The sequence below is a fragment of the Parambassis ranga genome, chromosome 21, assembly GCF_900634625.1.
Source record: "Parambassis ranga chromosome 21, fParRan2.1, whole genome shotgun sequence".
Lineage (NCBI taxonomy): Eukaryota > Metazoa > Chordata > Actinopteri > Ambassidae > Parambassis > Parambassis ranga.
In genome coordinates this window covers 956,708-976,819 of record NC_041041.1, presented here as the reverse complement: position 1 = coordinate 976,819, position 20,112 = coordinate 956,708, and the positions used below count along the sequence as shown (strand labels likewise).

At 50.3% G+C, this 20,112-nt stretch overlaps 1 protein-coding gene across 1 annotated transcript in view; it reads left to right on the top strand.

Moving 5' to 3' along the window:
- cntnap5a (contactin associated protein family member 5a) overlaps nucleotides 1-20,112 on the top strand; it is a 65,548-nt gene that overhangs the window by 23,716 nt on the left and 21,720 nt on the right. The window contains 7 exon segments of the mRNA XM_028394445.1: nucleotides 4,713-4,860; nucleotides 7,913-8,116; nucleotides 8,396-8,580; nucleotides 10,012-10,155; nucleotides 12,704-12,974; nucleotides 19,493-19,636; nucleotides 19,713-19,872. Coding sequence (XP_028250246.1) covers nucleotides 4,713-4,860; nucleotides 7,913-8,116; nucleotides 8,396-8,580; nucleotides 10,012-10,155; nucleotides 12,704-12,974; nucleotides 19,493-19,636; nucleotides 19,713-19,872 — 1,256 coding nt within the window.

Sequence of the window (20,112 nt, the reverse complement as noted above, 5' to 3'; positions counted from 1 at the left end):
TCCTGGGTGCGGCTGTCCCTGGTCTCACAGGGAGCGGGCTGCTGGGTGGAGGCGGACACTTTGCTGCTTGTTAGCGAGTGTTTCAGGGCAGCTCGGCCGCCTGCTTCTCTCTGAGATGCTGCCATGAATTAGTCATGCTGCTGCTCTTAGTGTGCTCAGACTTCACCGCTTGCTTCACGCTGGACGCTGCAAACATGAAACGCCTCCGGACCAGGAAATGGATGCTGCCATGGTGGAGTGTGTGTGTGTGTGAGAGCACTCTTGGATTGAGGGGTGTGTGGGTGTAAACTTTGGAAGGAGGGAAGTAACAGTTTGATTGATTGATGTTCTGGAGGTCAGAGCTACACTTCAATCAGTTATTAAGTCAGGAGGAGGACTTCCTGTTGGCTTTAGGGAAGGACTCCATGACACGTGTGTGGCTACCAGGCTGCTGTGAGTCTTCAGACTGAAGCAGGTGACTGAGAACATGGATCCACACACATTAAACAGCCTCTGAAGGTTCTCTGTGCAGATGAAGACGTTTCCTCTGTGTGTGTCTTTAATGGTTGTTGTTTCCCTCTGAACTTTGAGGCGGTGTTGACATCACCGTCTGTCCTGTCAGTCAGTCAGAGGAAAGCTGATAATAACCTCGTTAGTGCCGGCTGTGAAAACGACTTTGGTGCGACCAAACCAACAGCACACACACACACACACACACACACACACACACGCTACATTTAAATCCTGCTTTAACCTCAATCCATGTATAATATTTGCGGTCTCCTCTATAGTAAATTAGCCGCATGATTTTTACAAATATTCATAGGTGGGAAGATGAATACGTTGGAGCAGGGAGTCCATATTATCCTTCATTATCCTTGCAAAGCCTTATTTAAAAATCTCTTTTTAACGCAGCTCTGAATAAATGTGTGAAACAAATTCTCCTCCTTAAGGGGCAAATTTAAACATTCATTTTCTTTCATGTTGGCGGTTCAGGTAGATGGGAATCTAACGAGTATTAAAATGTGTTTGCATGAGTGCTAACGAGCCATTTTCTCGCAGCTAATTTCCCTTCTCTTAATAACACAATCGTAATAACACTTCAGACGGAGCCTGATGGTTAAACCAAAAAAAAAAAAGTCAGTCCGCTGGTTTCCCTCAAGGACACTCTGGACACGTCCCTGCATCGTCTGTCTGCAATGAGTGACGTACATGCAGGGCCTGTGGCTAATGTCAGCATGCTAACCCCCTGAACATGAGCAATATTAGCTCCACCTGCTCCACCTGCTCCACATCCCTGCAGCAGCCTCCAGAGACAGAACGGCAGTTCTCCCAGAGGCTGCCTCCAGGACCGAGTCCGTCCCCACAGACCATGCAGCCTGTAAAGTTAGCATGCTAACCTGCTAGCCACAGACCAACAGTATTAATGCTAATAGTACATATGTGTATATGTACTAGACACATCAGCCAGCAGCAGCAGAGCCCCGAGTCTCCGTGTTTATGATGGAGACGTGACTCAGACACTCGTGGAGAGACTGGTTTAACCTGACAGCACAAAGGATAAAGGTAAAGTAGTTAGCGGCCTGCTCCAGCTCCGACACACACAGAAGCGGGAATTAGAGATTAACTCGCCGCGACATTGGAGCTAGCAGCTAACGTCGTCCAAAACATCATGTCATAGTCCCGGTGTGTAACAGAAGCATTTATAACAGTGTGTCAGGAAATAAGGCCCCCACCTCTCCCACAGGGAACCAAAGGGGGAGAGGCGGAGGGATCGCCACCAGGGGGCACCACAGAAGAAGACAGGCAGGGTGGAGTCCAAACTTAAAGCAGAACACAGGAAACCAAAGCGATTTTGTGTAATTATAACAGTTAGACCTGGTTACACATGGAGGCAGGACCTCCTGTCCCCATCAGTCCTAATCTGAACCGACCAATCAGCAGCCGTTAGCAGCATGCTAGTGCTTCATGGGCTAAATCCGCTTCAGCTGTATACATGATCAGTAGCACCTGAAGCAGGTGTGTGAGGGAGTGCGTGGCTGTGAGGGCTGTGAAGATAACACTGTGACACTGAGAGGCTGCTGCGACCTCGCAGGAGAACGAGGTTTTCCCTGATCCCCCTGCAGCGGCTCGGCGGTGCTGATCAGCACCCCGGACAGCGACAGGGATCTGACTGCGACTGAGCGCGCTCAGCTCTGACTGTGTGTTCCACATCAGAGGGAAACAAGCGGATCCAACGCAAACAGGTGACGACACAAACCTCTGCTGGAAGCTCAGCCTTCCACTGTTCCCGCTCAGACGGCGGCTGCTGTGTTTTCGCTCGTGGCAAGGTTACGAGCCTCCTCTCCGCTCGGCGCTCCCTCAGGCTGTTTAACTTGCCTGTGACCTTCTGGAACATACAGCAGCGTCTTCAGCGCCGGCAGCAAGATTTTCCCCCCAGTGAATTGATTAAAATAAACGTATGTGCCTGCTCTGTATGCAACAAAAAGGAAAACTGACACAGGGGAGCCCATCACTGGAGAGGAAGAGTAAAGAGTCTTAATTAACGGGGAGGGAGGCTGCTCTGCAGCGACAGAAGCATAAATAGAAATAATGAAGCCACGGTGGGTTAGGACTGAGTCTGTGGATAAGGACCTACGTCCTCTGGCCTCCCGGAAACCTCCCGCACGCCCTCAGGCCTCCGCTCGGAGACGCCGCTCTTCCTCCCAGCCGGAACACACAGGATGTTCTGTTGTCATATTTTCCAGAGAGTGAAAAACACAAACGTCACGGCTGAGCCGGGCCGAGCCGGGCCGAGCCGGGCCGCACAGGAGCTCCCACCGCGCCGCGCCCTCCCAACACTAATGACTCACACTGACGTGCATCTGAGGGCTGCAGCTAATGAACAGCTAGGATGGAGAGCATGGGATTCATTAGAGCAGGCAGAGGGGTTCCACACACACACAGACTCACACACACAGACACACACACAGACACACACGCACAGACTCAGACACACACAGACTCACACACACAGACACAGACTCACACACAGACACACACACAGACACACACGCACAGACTCAGACACACACACACACACAGAGACACAGACTCACAGACACACACGGGACGCACTCCAGTTGTTTTGTTTTTGTGCGTCTCTGTTGCCTCTGTTGTGTGAAGGGGGCGGGGCTTCGTGTTTGATCCCAGCAGGTGGCGTGTTGGCTGCCTGTCCGTCAGATCTGATCAAACCTCTCCTGCACAGTCCTGATGAACCAGCCTGGTTCTGACTCACTAATTATCAGCAGAACGTCCCTCTTTGTTTGGATTGTTGTGTCTTTTTTTGGGGGGGGGGGGGGGGTCTGCCTGCACTGAATGAACTAATCAATATTTGATGTGTGGCCGCTGGTCCTCATGCAGAGTCTCATCATCTCATGGTTTTTGAGAGTTTATGTCAGTAAATCTTACATTATGACGTATGTTTGTGAGGTTTTCCCCTCTGAGACAGAGTCCTGACACCTGTGTTGAGGTGTCAGGACTCTGTCTCAGAGGGTTTTCTCTGAATGTTGCCTCCTCTCTCCCTTCCTGCAGGTCTGTATTGTTCCAATCAATGCTGCTCTGTTTATGAATATTAGATTTGAAGCATGTGAGCTTTAGATCGGCTGCTGCTGTGGGTAGGTTCTAAATGAAATGAGGAGGTCATGGCAGCCGCTCCCAGCCCGCTCCCCTCAGTCTGTCTGACAGTAGAACACCGGTCCGGTCGGATCCTGGTGCTCTGACAGCGTTTATAAAGCCTGACATACATGGGTCTGCTTGGTTTGCTCTGGAAGCTCGTGCTGCTGATGAAGTTTGCTTTGAGCAGATGTGTGAACCTCGTGCCAGCTGTTAACCCCTCCTGTGCTGACGTGGATCACTGGGTGTGTTTGGATAAGCCTGCTTTGTACCTGTGTGAACATGCGGCCACCGGGCTCCGCTCAGAGCAGGGGGGCGGGCATAAATCTGTGTACCGTCCTCCACGCTCTCACTCTGATTATCTTCCTGAGACGCCGCGTCCCCGCCGCTCTAATGAGGCCGCCGCTCTGCAGCGTCCGCCGGCCGGCCGCACGTCGTGTTGCTGTTGCCGCTGAACGATCGGCCTGGTCTGACTGTGCTGAACTGTTTCACAGACGCCTGCAGCTCCCCGCTCAATGATCTATCTCTTTGGGTCTTTGTAGTAGGAGTATTGATTTGCTGTGTCACCTGCCCAGAATCGGTTATGACGGAGCTGGTGATCAGTCATTTGAGAGGAGAGGTTGTTTGTCTCTGTTTGGCTCTCCATCCTTCACACTCTGTGTTTGTGTCCCCTGGCGTTGTCTGCTGCAGACTGAGAGCAGGGTGAGGGGGAGGAGGAGAAGAAGGATGGCCTCTCACAGTTAGACTTTTGTTTTCGGTCCTGCGGGGAGAAAATACAACAGGAGGGCCCTCATTGTGCCCCCGGCTGGCTCCGTGCTCGTCCCTCCTGTGTCTCTCATGAAGCTGCTGGAGCGGAAATTCTCAGGTTTCCACTCCACGCGGTGATCGTTATCACTTTACATCAAATAGTATGTTCCAGCATAGGAAGAAGGCTCTGCCCTTGGCTTTACCTCGTCAGCACTTCTTTGGGCTACTCGAGGATTGAGAGTTTTATTCATCTTATGTTTCAGGTGTTCAGCTAACAGGGGTCATGCGCACTGTCTGGTTGTTGACTGCCTCTCTTCTCTCTGGCCTTGCAGAGGTTCGTCGGGAACGTGAATTCGGAGGCCGTCGTCCAGAACAAGCTGTCCCACACTCTGAGGACGCGCTTCCTCCGCTTCGTCCCTCTGGACTGGAACCCCAGCGGCTGGATGGGCCTCCGAGTGGAGGTGTACGGCTGCTCCTACAGTGAGTAACACTCTGCGGTCAACCGCCTGGATGCATGCGTTCATTTATTGTGCAGGATGTGAGACACACAGTGACCGCCTCAGACACACACAGAGATCTGTACATACTGCACATGTTTACCAAATTACTGCTACAACTGCAGGAAGGAAACACCGGGATCACCGCCATGACGCTTCGAATAGAGACACTAATGTGGAGCTAAACACCAACACAAGAGGTTATTCACCCAGCTCACGCTGACCCATCAGACACTGCATTAAAACATCCATCACAGGAAGTCATGAGGAAAACAGGAGACACCTTGAATGCATCATGTGTGATTATGTGTTATATCTGTATATTGTAAAAAAACATTCAGCAACAACCAGGAAGTCAGAGCAGTCACATGACAAACATTCAGCGGGTCAAGAAAATACTGCGACTTAATTCCAGCTGTGAGTTAATCATCTGTAAATCCAGGTGTTTGATAGCATTGCTAATGAAGCTAAGAAGGCTGCTAGAGATTAATAATAATAATAATAATAATTTTATTTATGTAGCGCTTTTTTAAACACACAGTTTCAAACAAATCACAAACAAGAATGACAGTGAGTATTTAAAATACAACAACATGATAACATGATCAGGATTGCACAGGGTTAATCAATAAAACATGAAGGAGTTTGTAAAGTAGTATAACAGCAGGTTGGTAAGATAAAACCAGGGTGATAAAACAATAGATCAGTGAATAAATGGTTAAATACAGACGGTATGATCAGTAACTCAAGAAAAAGCCGAGCGATAAAAGTGAGTTTTGAGAAAAGATTTAAAAGAAGACGCAGTTTGTCTCGTTCACATCAGTCCTTGGACCTTTGGCTGTACCGGCTCAGATATCGGCTCAGAGGTGACCTCAGTTCGTCCAGTGAAGCTCAGCTTCAATCAATAATCAAATAAGTTCTTCTCTCTCGTTCTGTTCTTGATGGTGCTGCTCTCATAGAGAGAACAATGCCTGAACATGTGTGAACAAGTCTAAACGGAGCTCTTCATAAATGCCACAAACACTGCAGCTGCTTCACTGCTGAAGGCTCCGAGCAGCCACTCAGCCTGCAGCGATGGGGAGATTACCCCGATTCAGGTCCTTTCCAGGAGAGTCACAGTGATTCCATCTTCATTCAGACACACGGCTTCAATGAGCATCAACGGATATAAAAATGTATTGTATCCAAATAATCAGCTGTGTGACGCTCAGGCTGTGTGGGACAGGAGTTAACAGCTGTGTGTGAACAGCAGCACATCACCAGTCGCTTCATGTATAAAGGGCCTCACAGCAGCAGCCTGTGGTGAATCAGCCTCTAACGACTGATGACGCCGCAGGTGAGAGCAGGAACAGCAGCCTTCACATGAGGCTTCTGTCCGAACAGCGATGCTAACCCTCCGAATAACACATAAAAACTGAACCGTCCACTAAAACAGGCGTGATGGGGATTCACTGGCACGCCCTGCCCACGCAGCACGAGGCAGATGAGCCAGTGAGTTAGTGTGAACAGGGCACAGTGAGCGGGTTTATGACACCTGCCCGACACACAGGGCGAGCGGACAAGCTGCTGCCTCGTGTTCCTGATGGGGTCAATAAAACTCTGCACTCATGAGCCTGTGTGTGTCTGTCTGTGTGTGTGTTGGTTAAAGATACAGCAGCCTGGTATTAGCTGCTCTCTGCACACTGTCTGAAGCTGATGTTCAGTTATCTGCTGCTTGTTGTCAAAGCAGGAAATGATGTGAGGAGATAAGATGGCTGCCTTCCATCCATCAGGCTGTATGTGGCAGGATTTGGGACGTAGCATGCAGCCTTACAACACACACGTAGCTGTGGACGTGTGATGATTCAGAGGTACAGTGTAAATCATCAGGAACAGGAAGGAGAAATGTGACGTCAGTCCTCAGGACTTCCCTTCCTTTAGCTGATGCTTCCAAAGACAGAAGTGTGTGTCCTAGCATGCTGCACATGCATCAGTGAAACAGTTCTGTGAGCTCAGTGGTAGTGATGTGTTGAACACAGCCTCAGCTCAAGGTCTGCATCCGTTGAAGGACGCCCTGAGCAGCTGTGACATCTCATTTCTTTTTCAAGTTCTCTGACCTGATAGTAAAAAACATGGCAGGCTGAGAGTACAGCGGCACTGATGAGCTGCTGGACCCACACCGTACAAAATAAAAACATCACTTCCTGTCGGCCCCGCCGTTCTGTCAGTACAGTTGGACAGCTCTGAGCAGGTCAGTGAGTGTTTGTTAGCTTTGCTAATAATGCTAACACTGCATTGGTCATGTGTGTTCCTCGTTATAAGAAGAGGCAGGAGCAGCACAGAGAGGGTTAACAAGTCACAAAACGTCTGACTCCCGACTGTCTTCCCTCCCTGCGGCACACTGCACAATGAACGACACGCAGAAATTCGACCTGACTCTAAAATCATGCAGCTGAAAAGAAACAGAAATGACCCATAGTGTTCCAGCCTCGGCTGCCATGGCAACAGCAGCACAGCCGCTTACACAAACAGGAAATGAGCCTCGCTGCCTCATTTAACAACAAAAGATGAGTCTGTAGACTAGTGTGTCACAGGAAGGCTCTCCGATGTAAAGACCCCGTCCAAAGCATCCTCCGTTTCCATGGTAACGAGGCAGGCTCCTTTCTGAAAGGTCCAGCCTCCACAGTCCAGATCCACTCGACCAGAACAGAAACGGGGCGGGTTTCTCAGCTGTGTTCCTGTGAGAGCCATCACAGAAACTCTTTAAAAAGTCCTGTAAACATTCAGAACTTTCTGAGGACAGGACAGAATAATGGATGTTTGTAGTATGAGAAGGTGTCTCCACATTTTAATGCAACAAGGAGAAAATCAATAAAACCCACTAAATGAAAATGAGTGCTGAAGCTGAGGCTCAGACATCAGAACCATGTGCGCACGTCTCAGTGACAAATTTAATTAAAGCTGCTTAAAGCTTCGTTAAATGTGGAAAAAAAAAAGCTCAATATCTTCCACAGAGAGTCGTGCAGCGTGTCAGCGTGTCTGTGATTCTTTTCCAGAGTCGTACGTGGCGGACTTTGACGGCAGAAGCTCGCTGCTGTACCGGTTCAACCAGAAGTCCATGTCGACGGTGAAGGACGTGATCTCTCTGCGGTTTAAGAGCCATCAGGCTGAAGGCGTCCTGCTGCACGGGGAGGGCCAGAGAGGAGATTACATCACGCTGGAGCTGCACCGAGGAAGGCTGGACCTCTACATCAACCTAGGTGAGCTGTGATTTCCCAGCATGCCGCACTCTCGGAAATCAGTTTCAGTCCTTGTGGCGACCCTGAGATTGAGACAGAGATTGAGCTTGATTGAGAGGATATGAAGCTTTCAGAGGGTGAGGAGGTGGAGGATGTCTTCATGATCAGTTCATTTCAGCACAGCTCCACAGTGAGTCAGAGGAGAGCGGCGTGCCTGCCGAGCTCTTTAGACGCCAAAACAACATCTGCCTCTATATCTGTGTGTGTGTGTGTGACCTCTGCCTCCCTGTGTGTCTGCAGATGACAGCCGGCTGCGCTTCAGCAGCCGCCGCGTGGCCGTCTCCGTGGGCAGCCTGCTGGACGACCAGCACTGGCACTCGGTTCACATAGAGCGCTTCAACCGGCAGGTGAACCTGACGGTGGACTCCCACACGCAGCATTTCCAGACCAAAGGAGAAGGACACTCGCTGGAGGTGGACTACGAGGTGAGCTCTCCCTGATTGAATCACATAAACTGGAGGTGAGAAGCTTCCAAATGCTGCTGGAGCTTATTGAATTTATCTGCCGCAGCCCAGACAGGCGTGTCATTAATAACACGCTGATGAGCGTGTTGGTAATGAGCCTGCTCACTGTAGTAAACAGTCTGTTCAGTGTGAGCCTGAGAGCAGGAAGCAAGAGCAGCACATGAGTAATTTTGATGTCTGGGAGGATTAGCAGGCCTGTGAAGACCTCTGCACAGATTTAACCCTGTGAGCTGTGGACTCACATGTCTGTGGCAGGGAGTGTCTGCATCATCAGGCCACAGCTCAGACTGAGGAGGTGCACCCATCTACATGAAGCCAGGATTAAACTATGACACCACAGAAGAAGAATGTATTGACCCTTCTGAGGCCTGTCTGACATTTACACAGTCCTTTCCTCCTCAGCAGCAGCAGGAAGCCACGATGGATGAGCAGCAGTCACATGACCAACACTCAGAGTGTCTGAGCTGCAGCGTCCTGCAGCTGCTGCTTCTGCTCTGTGTGCGGCCATGATCGTGTTGTTGGGACTTCACATGCAGCAAGTGTCTGCTGCTTGTTTTTAATTACGCTCCTTCCTCTCCCCAAATATATTCTTTCTAAAAATTGTGCAGTATTCCCTGAGCGATTCATTTAGTTTATTATTGTCATATTTTTGCAGTGTGCACGGCGAGCACCGAGACATTCCAACTGTTTCTGAACTCCTACTGCATGAAGCTTCAGGTTTTTAGTCCTGCAGCGTCTGTGCAGAGATGAAGGCTGATACCAGAAGGAACTGTTAGAAAGTCCGCTGCTGCTGTCCGATTGTTCGGGGGGAACTTGTTGTCTTGTTGTGCTCTGATCACATGTATCCGGACTCCATCGGAGCGACTCCATCCGTCCACAGCAGCAGCAGACATGATGGCCGATAAAGCCAGACTCCAGGCGGTGCAGCCGGTGTCACGGCTCTGTGTGGGCCAGGCCAGCTCCTCCACACTAAACCTGGACCAGGCTTTGTAAATGGAAGATCACAACTTTCTCACCTTATTTTATATTTCTGTCCTGTTCTGTCCTATTTCTGATTCTGAAATGTAAACAAACAGTGAGTATAAAAATCTAAACACAGTGTTGGTGAGGGTCAAAGGTCGCCCCAAGCAACAGGCAGAATGCCTGAGACTGGAGGAGAGGATCTCTGATCTGGACTTACTGAGCTGTAGACAGACCTCATCTGAGACAGAACAGAGGAAGCTGCACGTCAAGGAAGAACAACAAGGGGCCGAGGAGGGAGCCATGGGGAGCACCGCACACCTGCTTGGACATGATGGGAACTTCCCCATTACTGCTGAGGATATTCTGTGTTTCTGCATCCACTGATGATCTTCTCTCTCTCTCTCTCTCTCTCTCTCCTCTTCATCACAGCTGAGTTTCGGAGGGATCCCGCTGCCCGGTAAACCCGGGACCTTCCTGAGGAAGAACTTCCACGGCTGCATGGAGAACCTGTACTACAACGGAATCAATGTCATCGACCTGGCAAAGAGACGCAAGCCGCAGATTCACAGCGTGGTGAGTTCAAGCTGAGAGGAGAGAGAGGAGTGAGAGGAGTGAGAGGAGAGAGAGGAGAGAGAGGAGTGAGAGGAGAGAGAGGAGTGAGAGGAGAGAGAGGAGTGAGAGGAGAGAGAGGAGAGAGAGGAGAGAGAGGAGTGAGAGGAGTGAGAGGAGAGAGAGGAGAGAGAGGAGTGAGAGGAGAGAGAGGAGTGAGAGGAGAGAGAGGAGAGAGAGGAGTGAGAGGAGAGAGAGGAGTGAGAGGAGAGAGAGGAGTGAGTGTGGTGACGTCATCCAGACTGATGCAGATCAGCTGATCTTTACACAAACACACGAAGAAAAGTCTTAAAGTCCTTTTATCAAACTCAGAGAGAATGAAGCTGCCACAGTGTGGTCCAGCTCTGACACAGCAACACGAAGACACGTTTCCTCTCACCCACAGTGTGTGTGTGTCTGTATGTATGTATGTGTGTCTGTGTGTGTGTGTGTGTGTCTGTGTGTGTGTGTGTGTGTGTATGTGTGTGTGTATGTGTATGTGTATGTGTGTGTGTATGTGTGTGTGTGTGTGTGTATGTGTGTGTGTATGTGTATGTGTATGTGTATGTGTGTGTGTGTGTGTGTATGTGTGTGTGTGTGTGTGTGTGTGTGTGTGTGTGTGTGTGTGTGTGTGTGTGTGTGTGTGTGTGTGTGCTGTACTGTTTCCAAGAGAAGGTTTACTGCCTGTAGAAGTTCAGAGATGTGAGGCAGCATTCAGACCCTCTGAGTCTCTGTTGGGAGGAAAGTGATGATATTTAAAAAGAGGAAAAAGTCTGAGGAGTGGGCGAGCGGAGGAGGTGGGCGAGCGCTCAGAGTGGGAGCCTCTTTAATTTGGTAATCATATATAGCAGCTTGGTGTAATTCTAGCGTGTGGGCTAGCAGTAATCTGTGGCCTGACACCCCCAGATTAACCTGTGAGAGCTGACTGATGTGAAGACATCGGGCTGGTTTTACACTTTATATGAAACATATCTGATCCATAAAGGGTTAACTCTGTCCGTTCATGAATCACAGCTGCGAACACTCATGTGTTATATTGTGTTCATGTAATCCATTTTTTATATAACCCCCCAAAATAACTGTTAGATTATTAACCTCAATCCAAAAAACGGTTGATAAGTCAGAACAGCTGTGATTGATAAACTAAATAAAAACTGTTGTTACATGATTGATCTTCGGGTCCAGTGTGTGCGAACTTTCCTCTGCTGCAGTGACTGGAAAGTAGCTAGCTGCTAACATGCTAACAGTGTTCCTGATCTTGGTTTAGCATCCTAGCATGCTAGCATTTCCTGATGAGCACACAGCTGAGGCCGAGCGTTCCAGGTGAGGCGCGGGCCTCTCTCTGCAGCAGCTGATTGGTCCGGTTAAAAACAAAGCGAGCGCCATCATCACCTCCATCCTCATCTCCTCCGCTGTGTGATTAAGTCCAAGTGCATCTGGAGAGTCTCCTCCTACACCAATCAGACGGGCCGGCCCGAGAGCCACATCTCATCCTGAGGACGGCCCCCGCCTGCTGCATTAAAAGGCCTTTACTGACAACAGAGGCGGAGGTGGAGGCAGAGGTGGAGGCAGAGGTGGAGGCAGAGGTGGAGGCAGAGGTGGAGGCAGGCCGGCGTGATGGAAGCTGTAATGGAATTTCAATGGGACAATCTCCCCGAGCTTGATGGGAGGAATCACACTGAGAGTCAAAGAGCTGTGATTGCTCTGCGCCGGCCTGCAGGCAGCCGCACTGATAGGACTCTGACCTCAGCACACACACACACACACAGAGACACAGACACACACACACACACACACACACACACAGACACACACACACACACACACACACACATACAGACACACACACTGCACAATTCAAATGTAAACCTGCAGCCAGGCGGCCATGTTGGTTCCAGTCATACACACAGCCTGAAGATCATAGTTTGTATATACACTGAAAACATCTGATTGACTTTATTGATTCTATATTGATAATAATCCTCAACTTTTAAAGTTTTAGCTTTTATAACAAGATGAGGATCTTTATTGAACAGATATATAGAGCATACATTCACATGTGTGTTTGAGTGATCGTGTGTGTGTGTCTGTGTGTGTGTGTAGGTGTGTCTGTGTCTGTGTATGTGTCTGTGTGTGTGTGTGTGTGTCTGTGTGTGTGTAGGTGTGTCTGTGTCTGTGTTTGCAGCATGTGTTCATGTCTCGCTGTGATTGGCTCGTTGTGTGAGCGGCCTCCTTTCATTGTTTCACTGCTCAGCCTCTGAGCTGTGGCAGCCCTTTCATATCAGTATTATGAATTTATATTTTGGTCTAAGTATTACAAATTGCTGCTGATGAATAATTTGCTGCTGGTGACAAATAATTCAGTGTGATTAATATTTTTGTAGGAGGTTAGAATAAGGTTTATCTCATGGTTCTTTAACCATCTGCTCGCTTCCTGTCTGCATCAACATGACGTTTGTTTCCACAGCAGCCTCTCCGCACACGGCCGAGGACGCCTGTAGAAATCTGCCTTTTTGTTTTTTCTGTCCTCCAGGGCAACGTGACCTTCTCGTGTTCGCAGCCCCAGCTGGTGGCGTGCACCTTCCTGAGCTCCAGGAGCAGCTTCCTGTCGCTCCCGTCAGCGGCGCCGGCAGCCACGGGGGGCTTCTCCGTCGGCTTCCAGTTCAGGACGTGGAACACAGACGGGCTGCTGCTCTCTGTGCAGCTCAACCCCAATCCCCAGAAAGTGGAGCTGCAGATCAGCAACAGCTGGCTGCACCTGACCCTGCACAGCTCGGGCCGGCAGAAATCAGAGGTCTCCGCCGGTGAGTCGGATCAGATCTTACCCCACATTTTCAGGAGCAGATAAATAAGCTGACATTTGTGCATGTTTTCCTCCCGACCCGCCTGACCACGGGCTGCTTTCAGCTGCATTCTACTCTCTCTACTTCTCGTCTCCTGGACCTGGTCTTTTCTCAGTCATCAGTGCAGTTCCTTCATTTCATATGATAATACATGCACATAATTTATATTATCAAGGAAAAAGCAGCCGTGTTTGTTCATGTGTCTGTTCATAAGAAGCTGCAGCAGAGCTTTGGAGAGGAGACTGTATCTGAAACAGGATGGAGGGACGTTCGGGGTCATTTGGACAAATATGAGAATTAGTGACACTCAGAAATTCAGGAAATGATCAAATACATTTTAATGCCTGCAGCATTAAGAGTTACAGCTTTACGGCTACAAACAGACTGCACACGGTGTCCATGTACTTCTGGTAACATGGGCTTTGCACGCTGAAGCACACAGGCTGAGTGTTTGTGTGCTTCACACTGCTGAGGCAGAAAACAGAGTCGCCCTAATCCCAACCCTGCAGACACAACACGCTGGCTGCTGCAAGTAATTTCATCCGACTTACTTTTATCACCTTTGTCCTCAATAAACTAAAAAAAAACATTTTCTTGGAATTACTTGGAGAAAAATATCATCCAATTCTCTGGATGGGATTTCTTAGCGAAGATAACACAGATAAGTGTGATTGTTGGGGGAGTCAGAGCTGCAGCAGGTGGTGGGCTGCAGGGAAATACAGAGAGGCAGACAACCACCACCAAGAACAATATTCTCCTCCATATAATTCACCACGAGCTGCAGTGAAGCAGGATCTGGCCCGAGAGGCTGAGAGCGGAGTGTGCTGCGAAGCAGCGAGCACACACATGCTGTAGCTTTTATCTGAGCCACAGGAAGTCACGCTAACCGAGCTAAAGACACCTGCTAATTCAGTGTTAGCACACAGGCCTTCACTTATTTCTGACATCATGTCACTTTGACTGCAGCATGGAGAGGTTCAGGGCATCGTGTGTATAACAGGCGTGGCTCCGCCTCCACCCGTGGTACAAACAAAAGAGGACAAACTATCTGATGGTGCTGCCATGTTGGGAAAAACCCTGGAAACAGAGTCCATGGTAAGATGGTTGGATGGTTGACACTCTGGCCTCCCTCTGCTTGGACTGAGGGCGGACCAGCCGCTGCATTGACCCACTGCACCATCTAGTGGTTCAAACTAATATTACTGGTGAGTAGGAAGTTAGCATGCTAACGTTGGTAAACATCTCTGCAGCACAGGACTCATCGTGGTTCCGTTCTCACATGTGCCACTGTTTTTATTAAAGTGGATTTAATACACATCAAGATGGAGGAGGAAACATGTAGCTGTTTGAAACAGGTGTAGCAGCCCACACGTGCAATAAAACAGTTGTTGTTGACACTAAACATCTAATTAAATCTATGGAAAAGTCCTTTAAATGAGACACTGTGTTAGTGTAGCAGCTGCAGCACATGGAGTCTGTGTCTTCTTTCAGGAGGTGAATTATCATAGCACAGAGCTAATCTGACATCAGCTGGATTTGTCAGTAATTTGGAGAATTTGTCGACTTATGTAGACATGTTAATTATGGTGGTCAGGATTCCTCGTCCTCCTCCTCAGCTGGATGTTTGGAGGTCACAGCTGAAATTAATATTGAGCCGCAGCTCTGATAGCATCTTGGCTACAGATTCAGGAGGCTAAGAAGGCCATTATCATATCGCACACAGCGAGAGATAATCCCAGAGATCTGGTCTGTACGAGTGTGTAAAACGTGGACTGATCCGGTGTGAGCGCCCGGCGCAGACGTGGGCGGGGAACTCCTTCATTACAGCAGGATTCTGGTAACATGAGGCAAAGATGGAGGATCACGGTGACCAGGCAGAGGAATAATCTGGTAGTCTGTGTTGTTCCCAGGTCTGCACATGCTGCAGTGAGGTGTGTCATGTGTCACAGGGAGCGCGTCATATCTCTGCATCAGTGTGTGTTCGGTGTGTTCGTCACAGTTTGTTCTTAGCGCCTCTCCTGCAGGTATCACACACCTGAAGCCGGTCTCAGCGCAGCTGTCATTAGCTCTCATTCAGTGCTAATTTTAATCTGATCCAGGGTTCAGATTTATTAGAAACATCACCTCTGTCTGAGAGAGTGTGTCTGTGGTGGAGACCGTGTGTTTGTGGTGGAGTGTGTGTCTGTGTGTGCGTCTGTGCTGGAGTGTGTGTCTGTGGTGGAGTGTGTCTGTGGTGGAGTGTGTGTCTGTGGTGGGGAGTGTGTGTCTGTGGTGGAGTGTGTGTGTCTGTGGTGGAGTGTGTGTCTGTGTGTGTGTCTGTGGTGGAGTGTGTGTCTGTCGTAGAGAGCGTGTGTCTGTGGTGGGGAGTGTGTCTGTGGTGGGGAGTGTGTGTGTCTGTGTGTGTGTCTGTGGTGGAGACCGTGTGTTTGTGGTGGAGTGTGTGTCTGTGTGTGCGTCTGTGGTGGAGTGTGTGTCTGTGGTGGGGAGTGTGTGTCTGTGGTGGAGTGTGTCTGTGGTGGGGAGTGTGTGTCTGTGGTGGAGTGTGTCTGTGGTGGAGTGTGTGTCTGTGTGTGCGTCTGTGGTGGAGTGTGTCTGTGGTGGGGAGTGTGTGTCTGTGGTGGGGAGTGTGTGTGTCTGTGTGTGTGTCTGTCGTAGAGAGCGTGTGTCTGTGGTGGAGACCGTGTGTTTGTGGTGGAGTGTGTGTCTGTGTGTGCGTCTGTGGTGGAGTGTGTGTCTGTGTGTGCGTCTGTGGTGGAGTGTGTGTCTGTGGTGGGGAGTGTGTGTCTGTGGTGGAGTGTGTGTGTCTGTGGTGGAGTGTGTGTCTGTGTGTGTGTCTGTGGTGGAGTGTGTGTCTGTCGTAGAGAGCGTGTGTCTGTGGTGGGGAGTGTGTCTGTGGTGGGGAGTGTGTGTGTCTGTGTGTGTGTCTGTGGTGGAGACCGTGTGTTTGTGGTGGAGTGTGTGTCTGTGTGTGCGTCTGTGGTGGAGTGTGTGTCTGTGGTGGGGAGTGTGTGTCTGTGGTGGAGTGTGTCTGTGGTGGGGAGTGTGTGTCTGTGGTGGAGTGTGTCTGTGGTGGAGTGTGTGTCTGTGTGTGCGTCTGTGGTGGAGTGTGTCTGTGGTGGGGAGTGTGTGTCTGTGGTGGGGAGTGTGTGTGTCTGTGTGTGTGTCTGTCGTAGAGAGCGTGTGTCTGTGGTGGAGACCGTGTGTTTGTGGTGGAGTGTGTGTCTGTGTGTGCGTCTGTGGTGGAGTGTGTGTCTGTGTGTGCGTCTGTGGTGGAGTGTGTGTCTGTGGTGGGGAGTGTGTGTCTGTGGTGGGGAGTGTGTCTGTGGTGGGGAGTGTGTGTCTGTGGTGGAGTGTGTCTATGGTGGAGTGTGTGTCTGTGGTGGGGAGTGTGTGTGTCTGTGTGTGTGTCTGTCGTAGAGAGCGTGTGTCTGTGGTGGGGAGTGTGTGTGTCTGTAGTGGGGAGTGTGTCTGTGGCGGAGTGTGTGTCTGTGTGTGTGTCTGTGGTGGAGTGTGTCTGTGTAATGGAGTGTGTGTCTGTGTAATGGAGTGTGTGTCTGTGTAATGGAGTGTGTGTCTGTGGCGGAGTGTGTGTCTGAGTGTGTGTCTGTGGTGGAGTGTGTCTATGGTGGAGTGTGTGTCTGTGGTGGGGAGTGTGTGTGTCTGTGTGTGTGTCTGTCGTAGAGAGCGTGTGTCTGTGGTGGGGAGTGTGTCTGTGGCGGAGTGTGTGTCTGTGTGTGTGTCTGTGGTGGAGTGTGTCTGTGTAATGGAGTGTGTGTGTGTTCTTCTGTCACATGAGCGAACCTCCTGGTCGCAGCAGGAGGTCCAGATGAGCTGAGGTGGGCTCGTCCTGTGCAGCAGCTTCCTCCACAGCTTGGTGACATGAAGCCGTCACATGAAGCTGTGTTGCTGCAGGCAGAAGTGCTGCTCAGAGACTTCCTCTCAGAATCAGACCTTTTATTTCTCTAACAGCTGAGCGCTGCAGATTAGATCTGCGTCTAACAGTGCAGAGCGGCCGGCAGCGGGACAGCTCGGAGATCCTCAGATACTGTATGTCTGACCTGAACGGGCCGAGGAGAATTAATGCTCGCCGGCAGTCCCTCGCGGCGCTACTGCTGATTCCATGAAACAGTCAATGGAGTGAGATAAAGCGCCCGTGGCACTCACAGTCCGCTTTGTATGCGACAGGCATCGCTGGACCAACAAGTTTCAGCGAGAGCCTGGACAGATGTGATGTTTAGACCAGCTAAAAGAACTCCCAGGGTGCACCGGGCTCCCTCTGAGCTCGCGGCTCAGTCTGGATGCTAATGTATCCCCGGACGGTCGGAGGCGTGCTTCAGCCATCTCCGTCTGCAGCTCTGTGGAGACGAGCTGTCGCTTCTGAAGAAGTGCTGTGGAGACACTTAAAGACTGCAATTTATTTTATTGGATAACAACATATATTATGCTCACTTTAACCCTTTAAACTCTCAGTCTGCCCCAGTAAGCCCCTGTGTGTAGAATAAAACGCCTGAAGAAGTCTCACACTGACAGCAGCCATGATGGATAGATGGGCTTCCTGATGGTCCTTGAATGCACCACATCTATGAAGACAGACCACAGCGTTCATCACCACACCCAGAAACTGTAGACATAGAACGAACTGCCAAAGGTTTGAGCTCTCCAGTGGTACTTAAATGCATCATGTGTAAAGTTTGAAACAAATCTGCTGAGCTTCCTAAAAAATGGTTAAACTAAAAAACTAGAACTAGTCCTGTCCTCAGCAACAAGCAGGAAGCCACGAAGGAGTGTGTGTGTCTGTGTGTGTCTCTGTGTGTGTCTGTGTGTGTGTCTGTGTAATGGAGTGTGTGTGTCTGTGGTGGAGAGCGTGTGTCTGTGTGTCTGTCTGTGTGTGTCTGTGTGTGTCTGTGTAATGGAGTGTGTGTGTCTGTGGTGGAGAGCGTGTGTCTGTGTGTCTGTCTGTGTGTGTGTGTGTGTGTGTGTGTGTGTGTCTCTCTGTGTGTGTCTGTGTGTGTCTGTGTCTCTGTGTGTGTGTCTGTGTGTGTGTGTGTGTGTGTGTGTCTCTCTGTGTGTGTCTGTGTCTCTGTGTGTGTGTCTGTCTGTCTGTCTGTGTGTGTGTGTGTGTGTGTGTGTGTGTGTGTCTCTGTGTGTGTGTGTGTGTGTCTGTGTGTGTCTGTGTCTCTGTGTGTGTGTCTGTGTGTGTGTGTCTGTGTCTCTGTGTGTGTGTGTGTGTGTGTGTCTCTGTCTCTGTGTGTGTGTCTGTGTGTGTGTGTGTGTGTGTGTGTCTGTGTCTCTCTGTGTATGTGTGTGTGTCTGTGTGTGTGTCTCTGTCTCTGTGTGTGTGTCTCTGTGTCTGTCTGTGTGTGTGTGTCTCTGTGTGTGTGTGTGTGTGTGTCTGTGTCTGTGTGTGTGTGTGTCTGTGTCTGTGTCTCTCTGTGTATGTGTGTGTGTCTGTGTGTGTGTGTCTGTCTGTGTGTGTGTGTCTCTGTGTGTCTGTGTGTGTGTGTGTCTCTGTGTGTGTGTCTCTGTGTCTGTCTGTGTGTGTGTGTCTCTGTGTGTGTGTGTGTGTGTGTCTGTGTGTGTCTGTGTGTGTGTCTCTGTCTCTGTGTGCGTGTGTCTGTGTCTCTGTGTCTGTCTGTGTGTGTGTGTCTCTGTGTGTCTCTGTGTGTGTGTGTCTCTGTGTGTGTGTGTGTCTGTGTCTGTGTGTGTGTCTGTGTCTCTGTGTCTGTCTGTGTGTGTGTGTGTCTCTGTGTGTCTGTGTGTGTCTCTGTGTGTCTGTGTGTGTGTGTGTCTCTGTGTGTGTCCCTGTGTCCCTGTGTGTCTCTCTGTGTCTGTCTGTGTGTGTGTGTGTCTCTGTGTCTCTGTGTGTGTCTCTGTGTGTGTCTGTGGAGCAGCAGCATGTCATGTTGCAGAGGACAGTCAGCGCTCCCATCGTGGGTCCTGGGGGTTAAATAAAGACCGTGCAGCATGGAGTGGATCTACTTGTTGCTGCAGATCGGTGGGACCGTGCAGCTGCAGTGTGTGTTGACAGTAATTAATAATCAGGGTGTTGGAGTCTTCTCTGCACATTTACATATCCACTTCATCTAAATGATAAAATATGCAGTAAGAATGATCTGACACAGCGGAGGAGGCTGATGGGAGCTGTGAGGATGTGACTGCAGCTGGAACAAAAGTTCAGCAGAACTCGGAGACTCTGGGGGTTGTGGTAGTAACGGGGGCGTCCAGGAGGCCAGCTGACAGACTTAATCCCTCAGTGTTCCACAGTCTGCACCCAGCTGGGCGTGTCTGCTAGACCTCCACAGGGAGGTCAGGAGTCTGAGCAGAACCAGATTCCTGAACTCCTCACCTGATCTCAGAGTCGGCCGTGTGCTGTAATTACTCAGGCTGAGCCTCACGGAGGCAAATCAGGATGAATATTTAACAGCAGATAAGAGCAGAGGCTCTTTGTGTGTTACTGACATCTGAATGCTCTCACTCAGGGCGCCGGGTCAGCGACGGCCTGTGGCACTCCGTGCGGCTGGAAACCAGGAACCTGCAGATCATCCTGACTGTGGACGGCGAGCCCACCTCCACCATCGAGCTGTGGGAGCAGGTGGAGTCCAGAGGCAGCATTTATTTTGGAGGTAAGCGGCCTCTCACCTTCCTGCTCCTTCTCTTTAACACACCCTGAAACTGAAGCTGGTCTGTGTCTCTGTGCAGGCTGCCCGGCCTCAGACTGCCCCCTCCAGGCTCCGGCCTTCCAGGGCTGCATGCAGCTCGTTGTCATCAACAGCCAGCCGATGAACCTCAGCCATGTGCAGCAGGGGCTGCTGGGAAATTATAACGAGCTTCAGTTTGACACGTGCAGCATAAAGGACAGGTACAGTGGCTCCTGCAGATCTTACAGGCTTTGAGTCTGCTGAATGTCAGGCGTGATGCGAGCTGGCAGCACAGTCCTTCATGCCCACACTCTTCATTGGCGGTGTGTTGTCTGAAAGTCACTGACATCTCGTCCTATGGAGACAAACAAGCTGACAGGATCGTCCAATTAAATTGCAACAGAGAGTCAGCGGCACCTTCTCAGGCAGAGGACTATGCTAACAAGCTGCTCCCCGCTGTC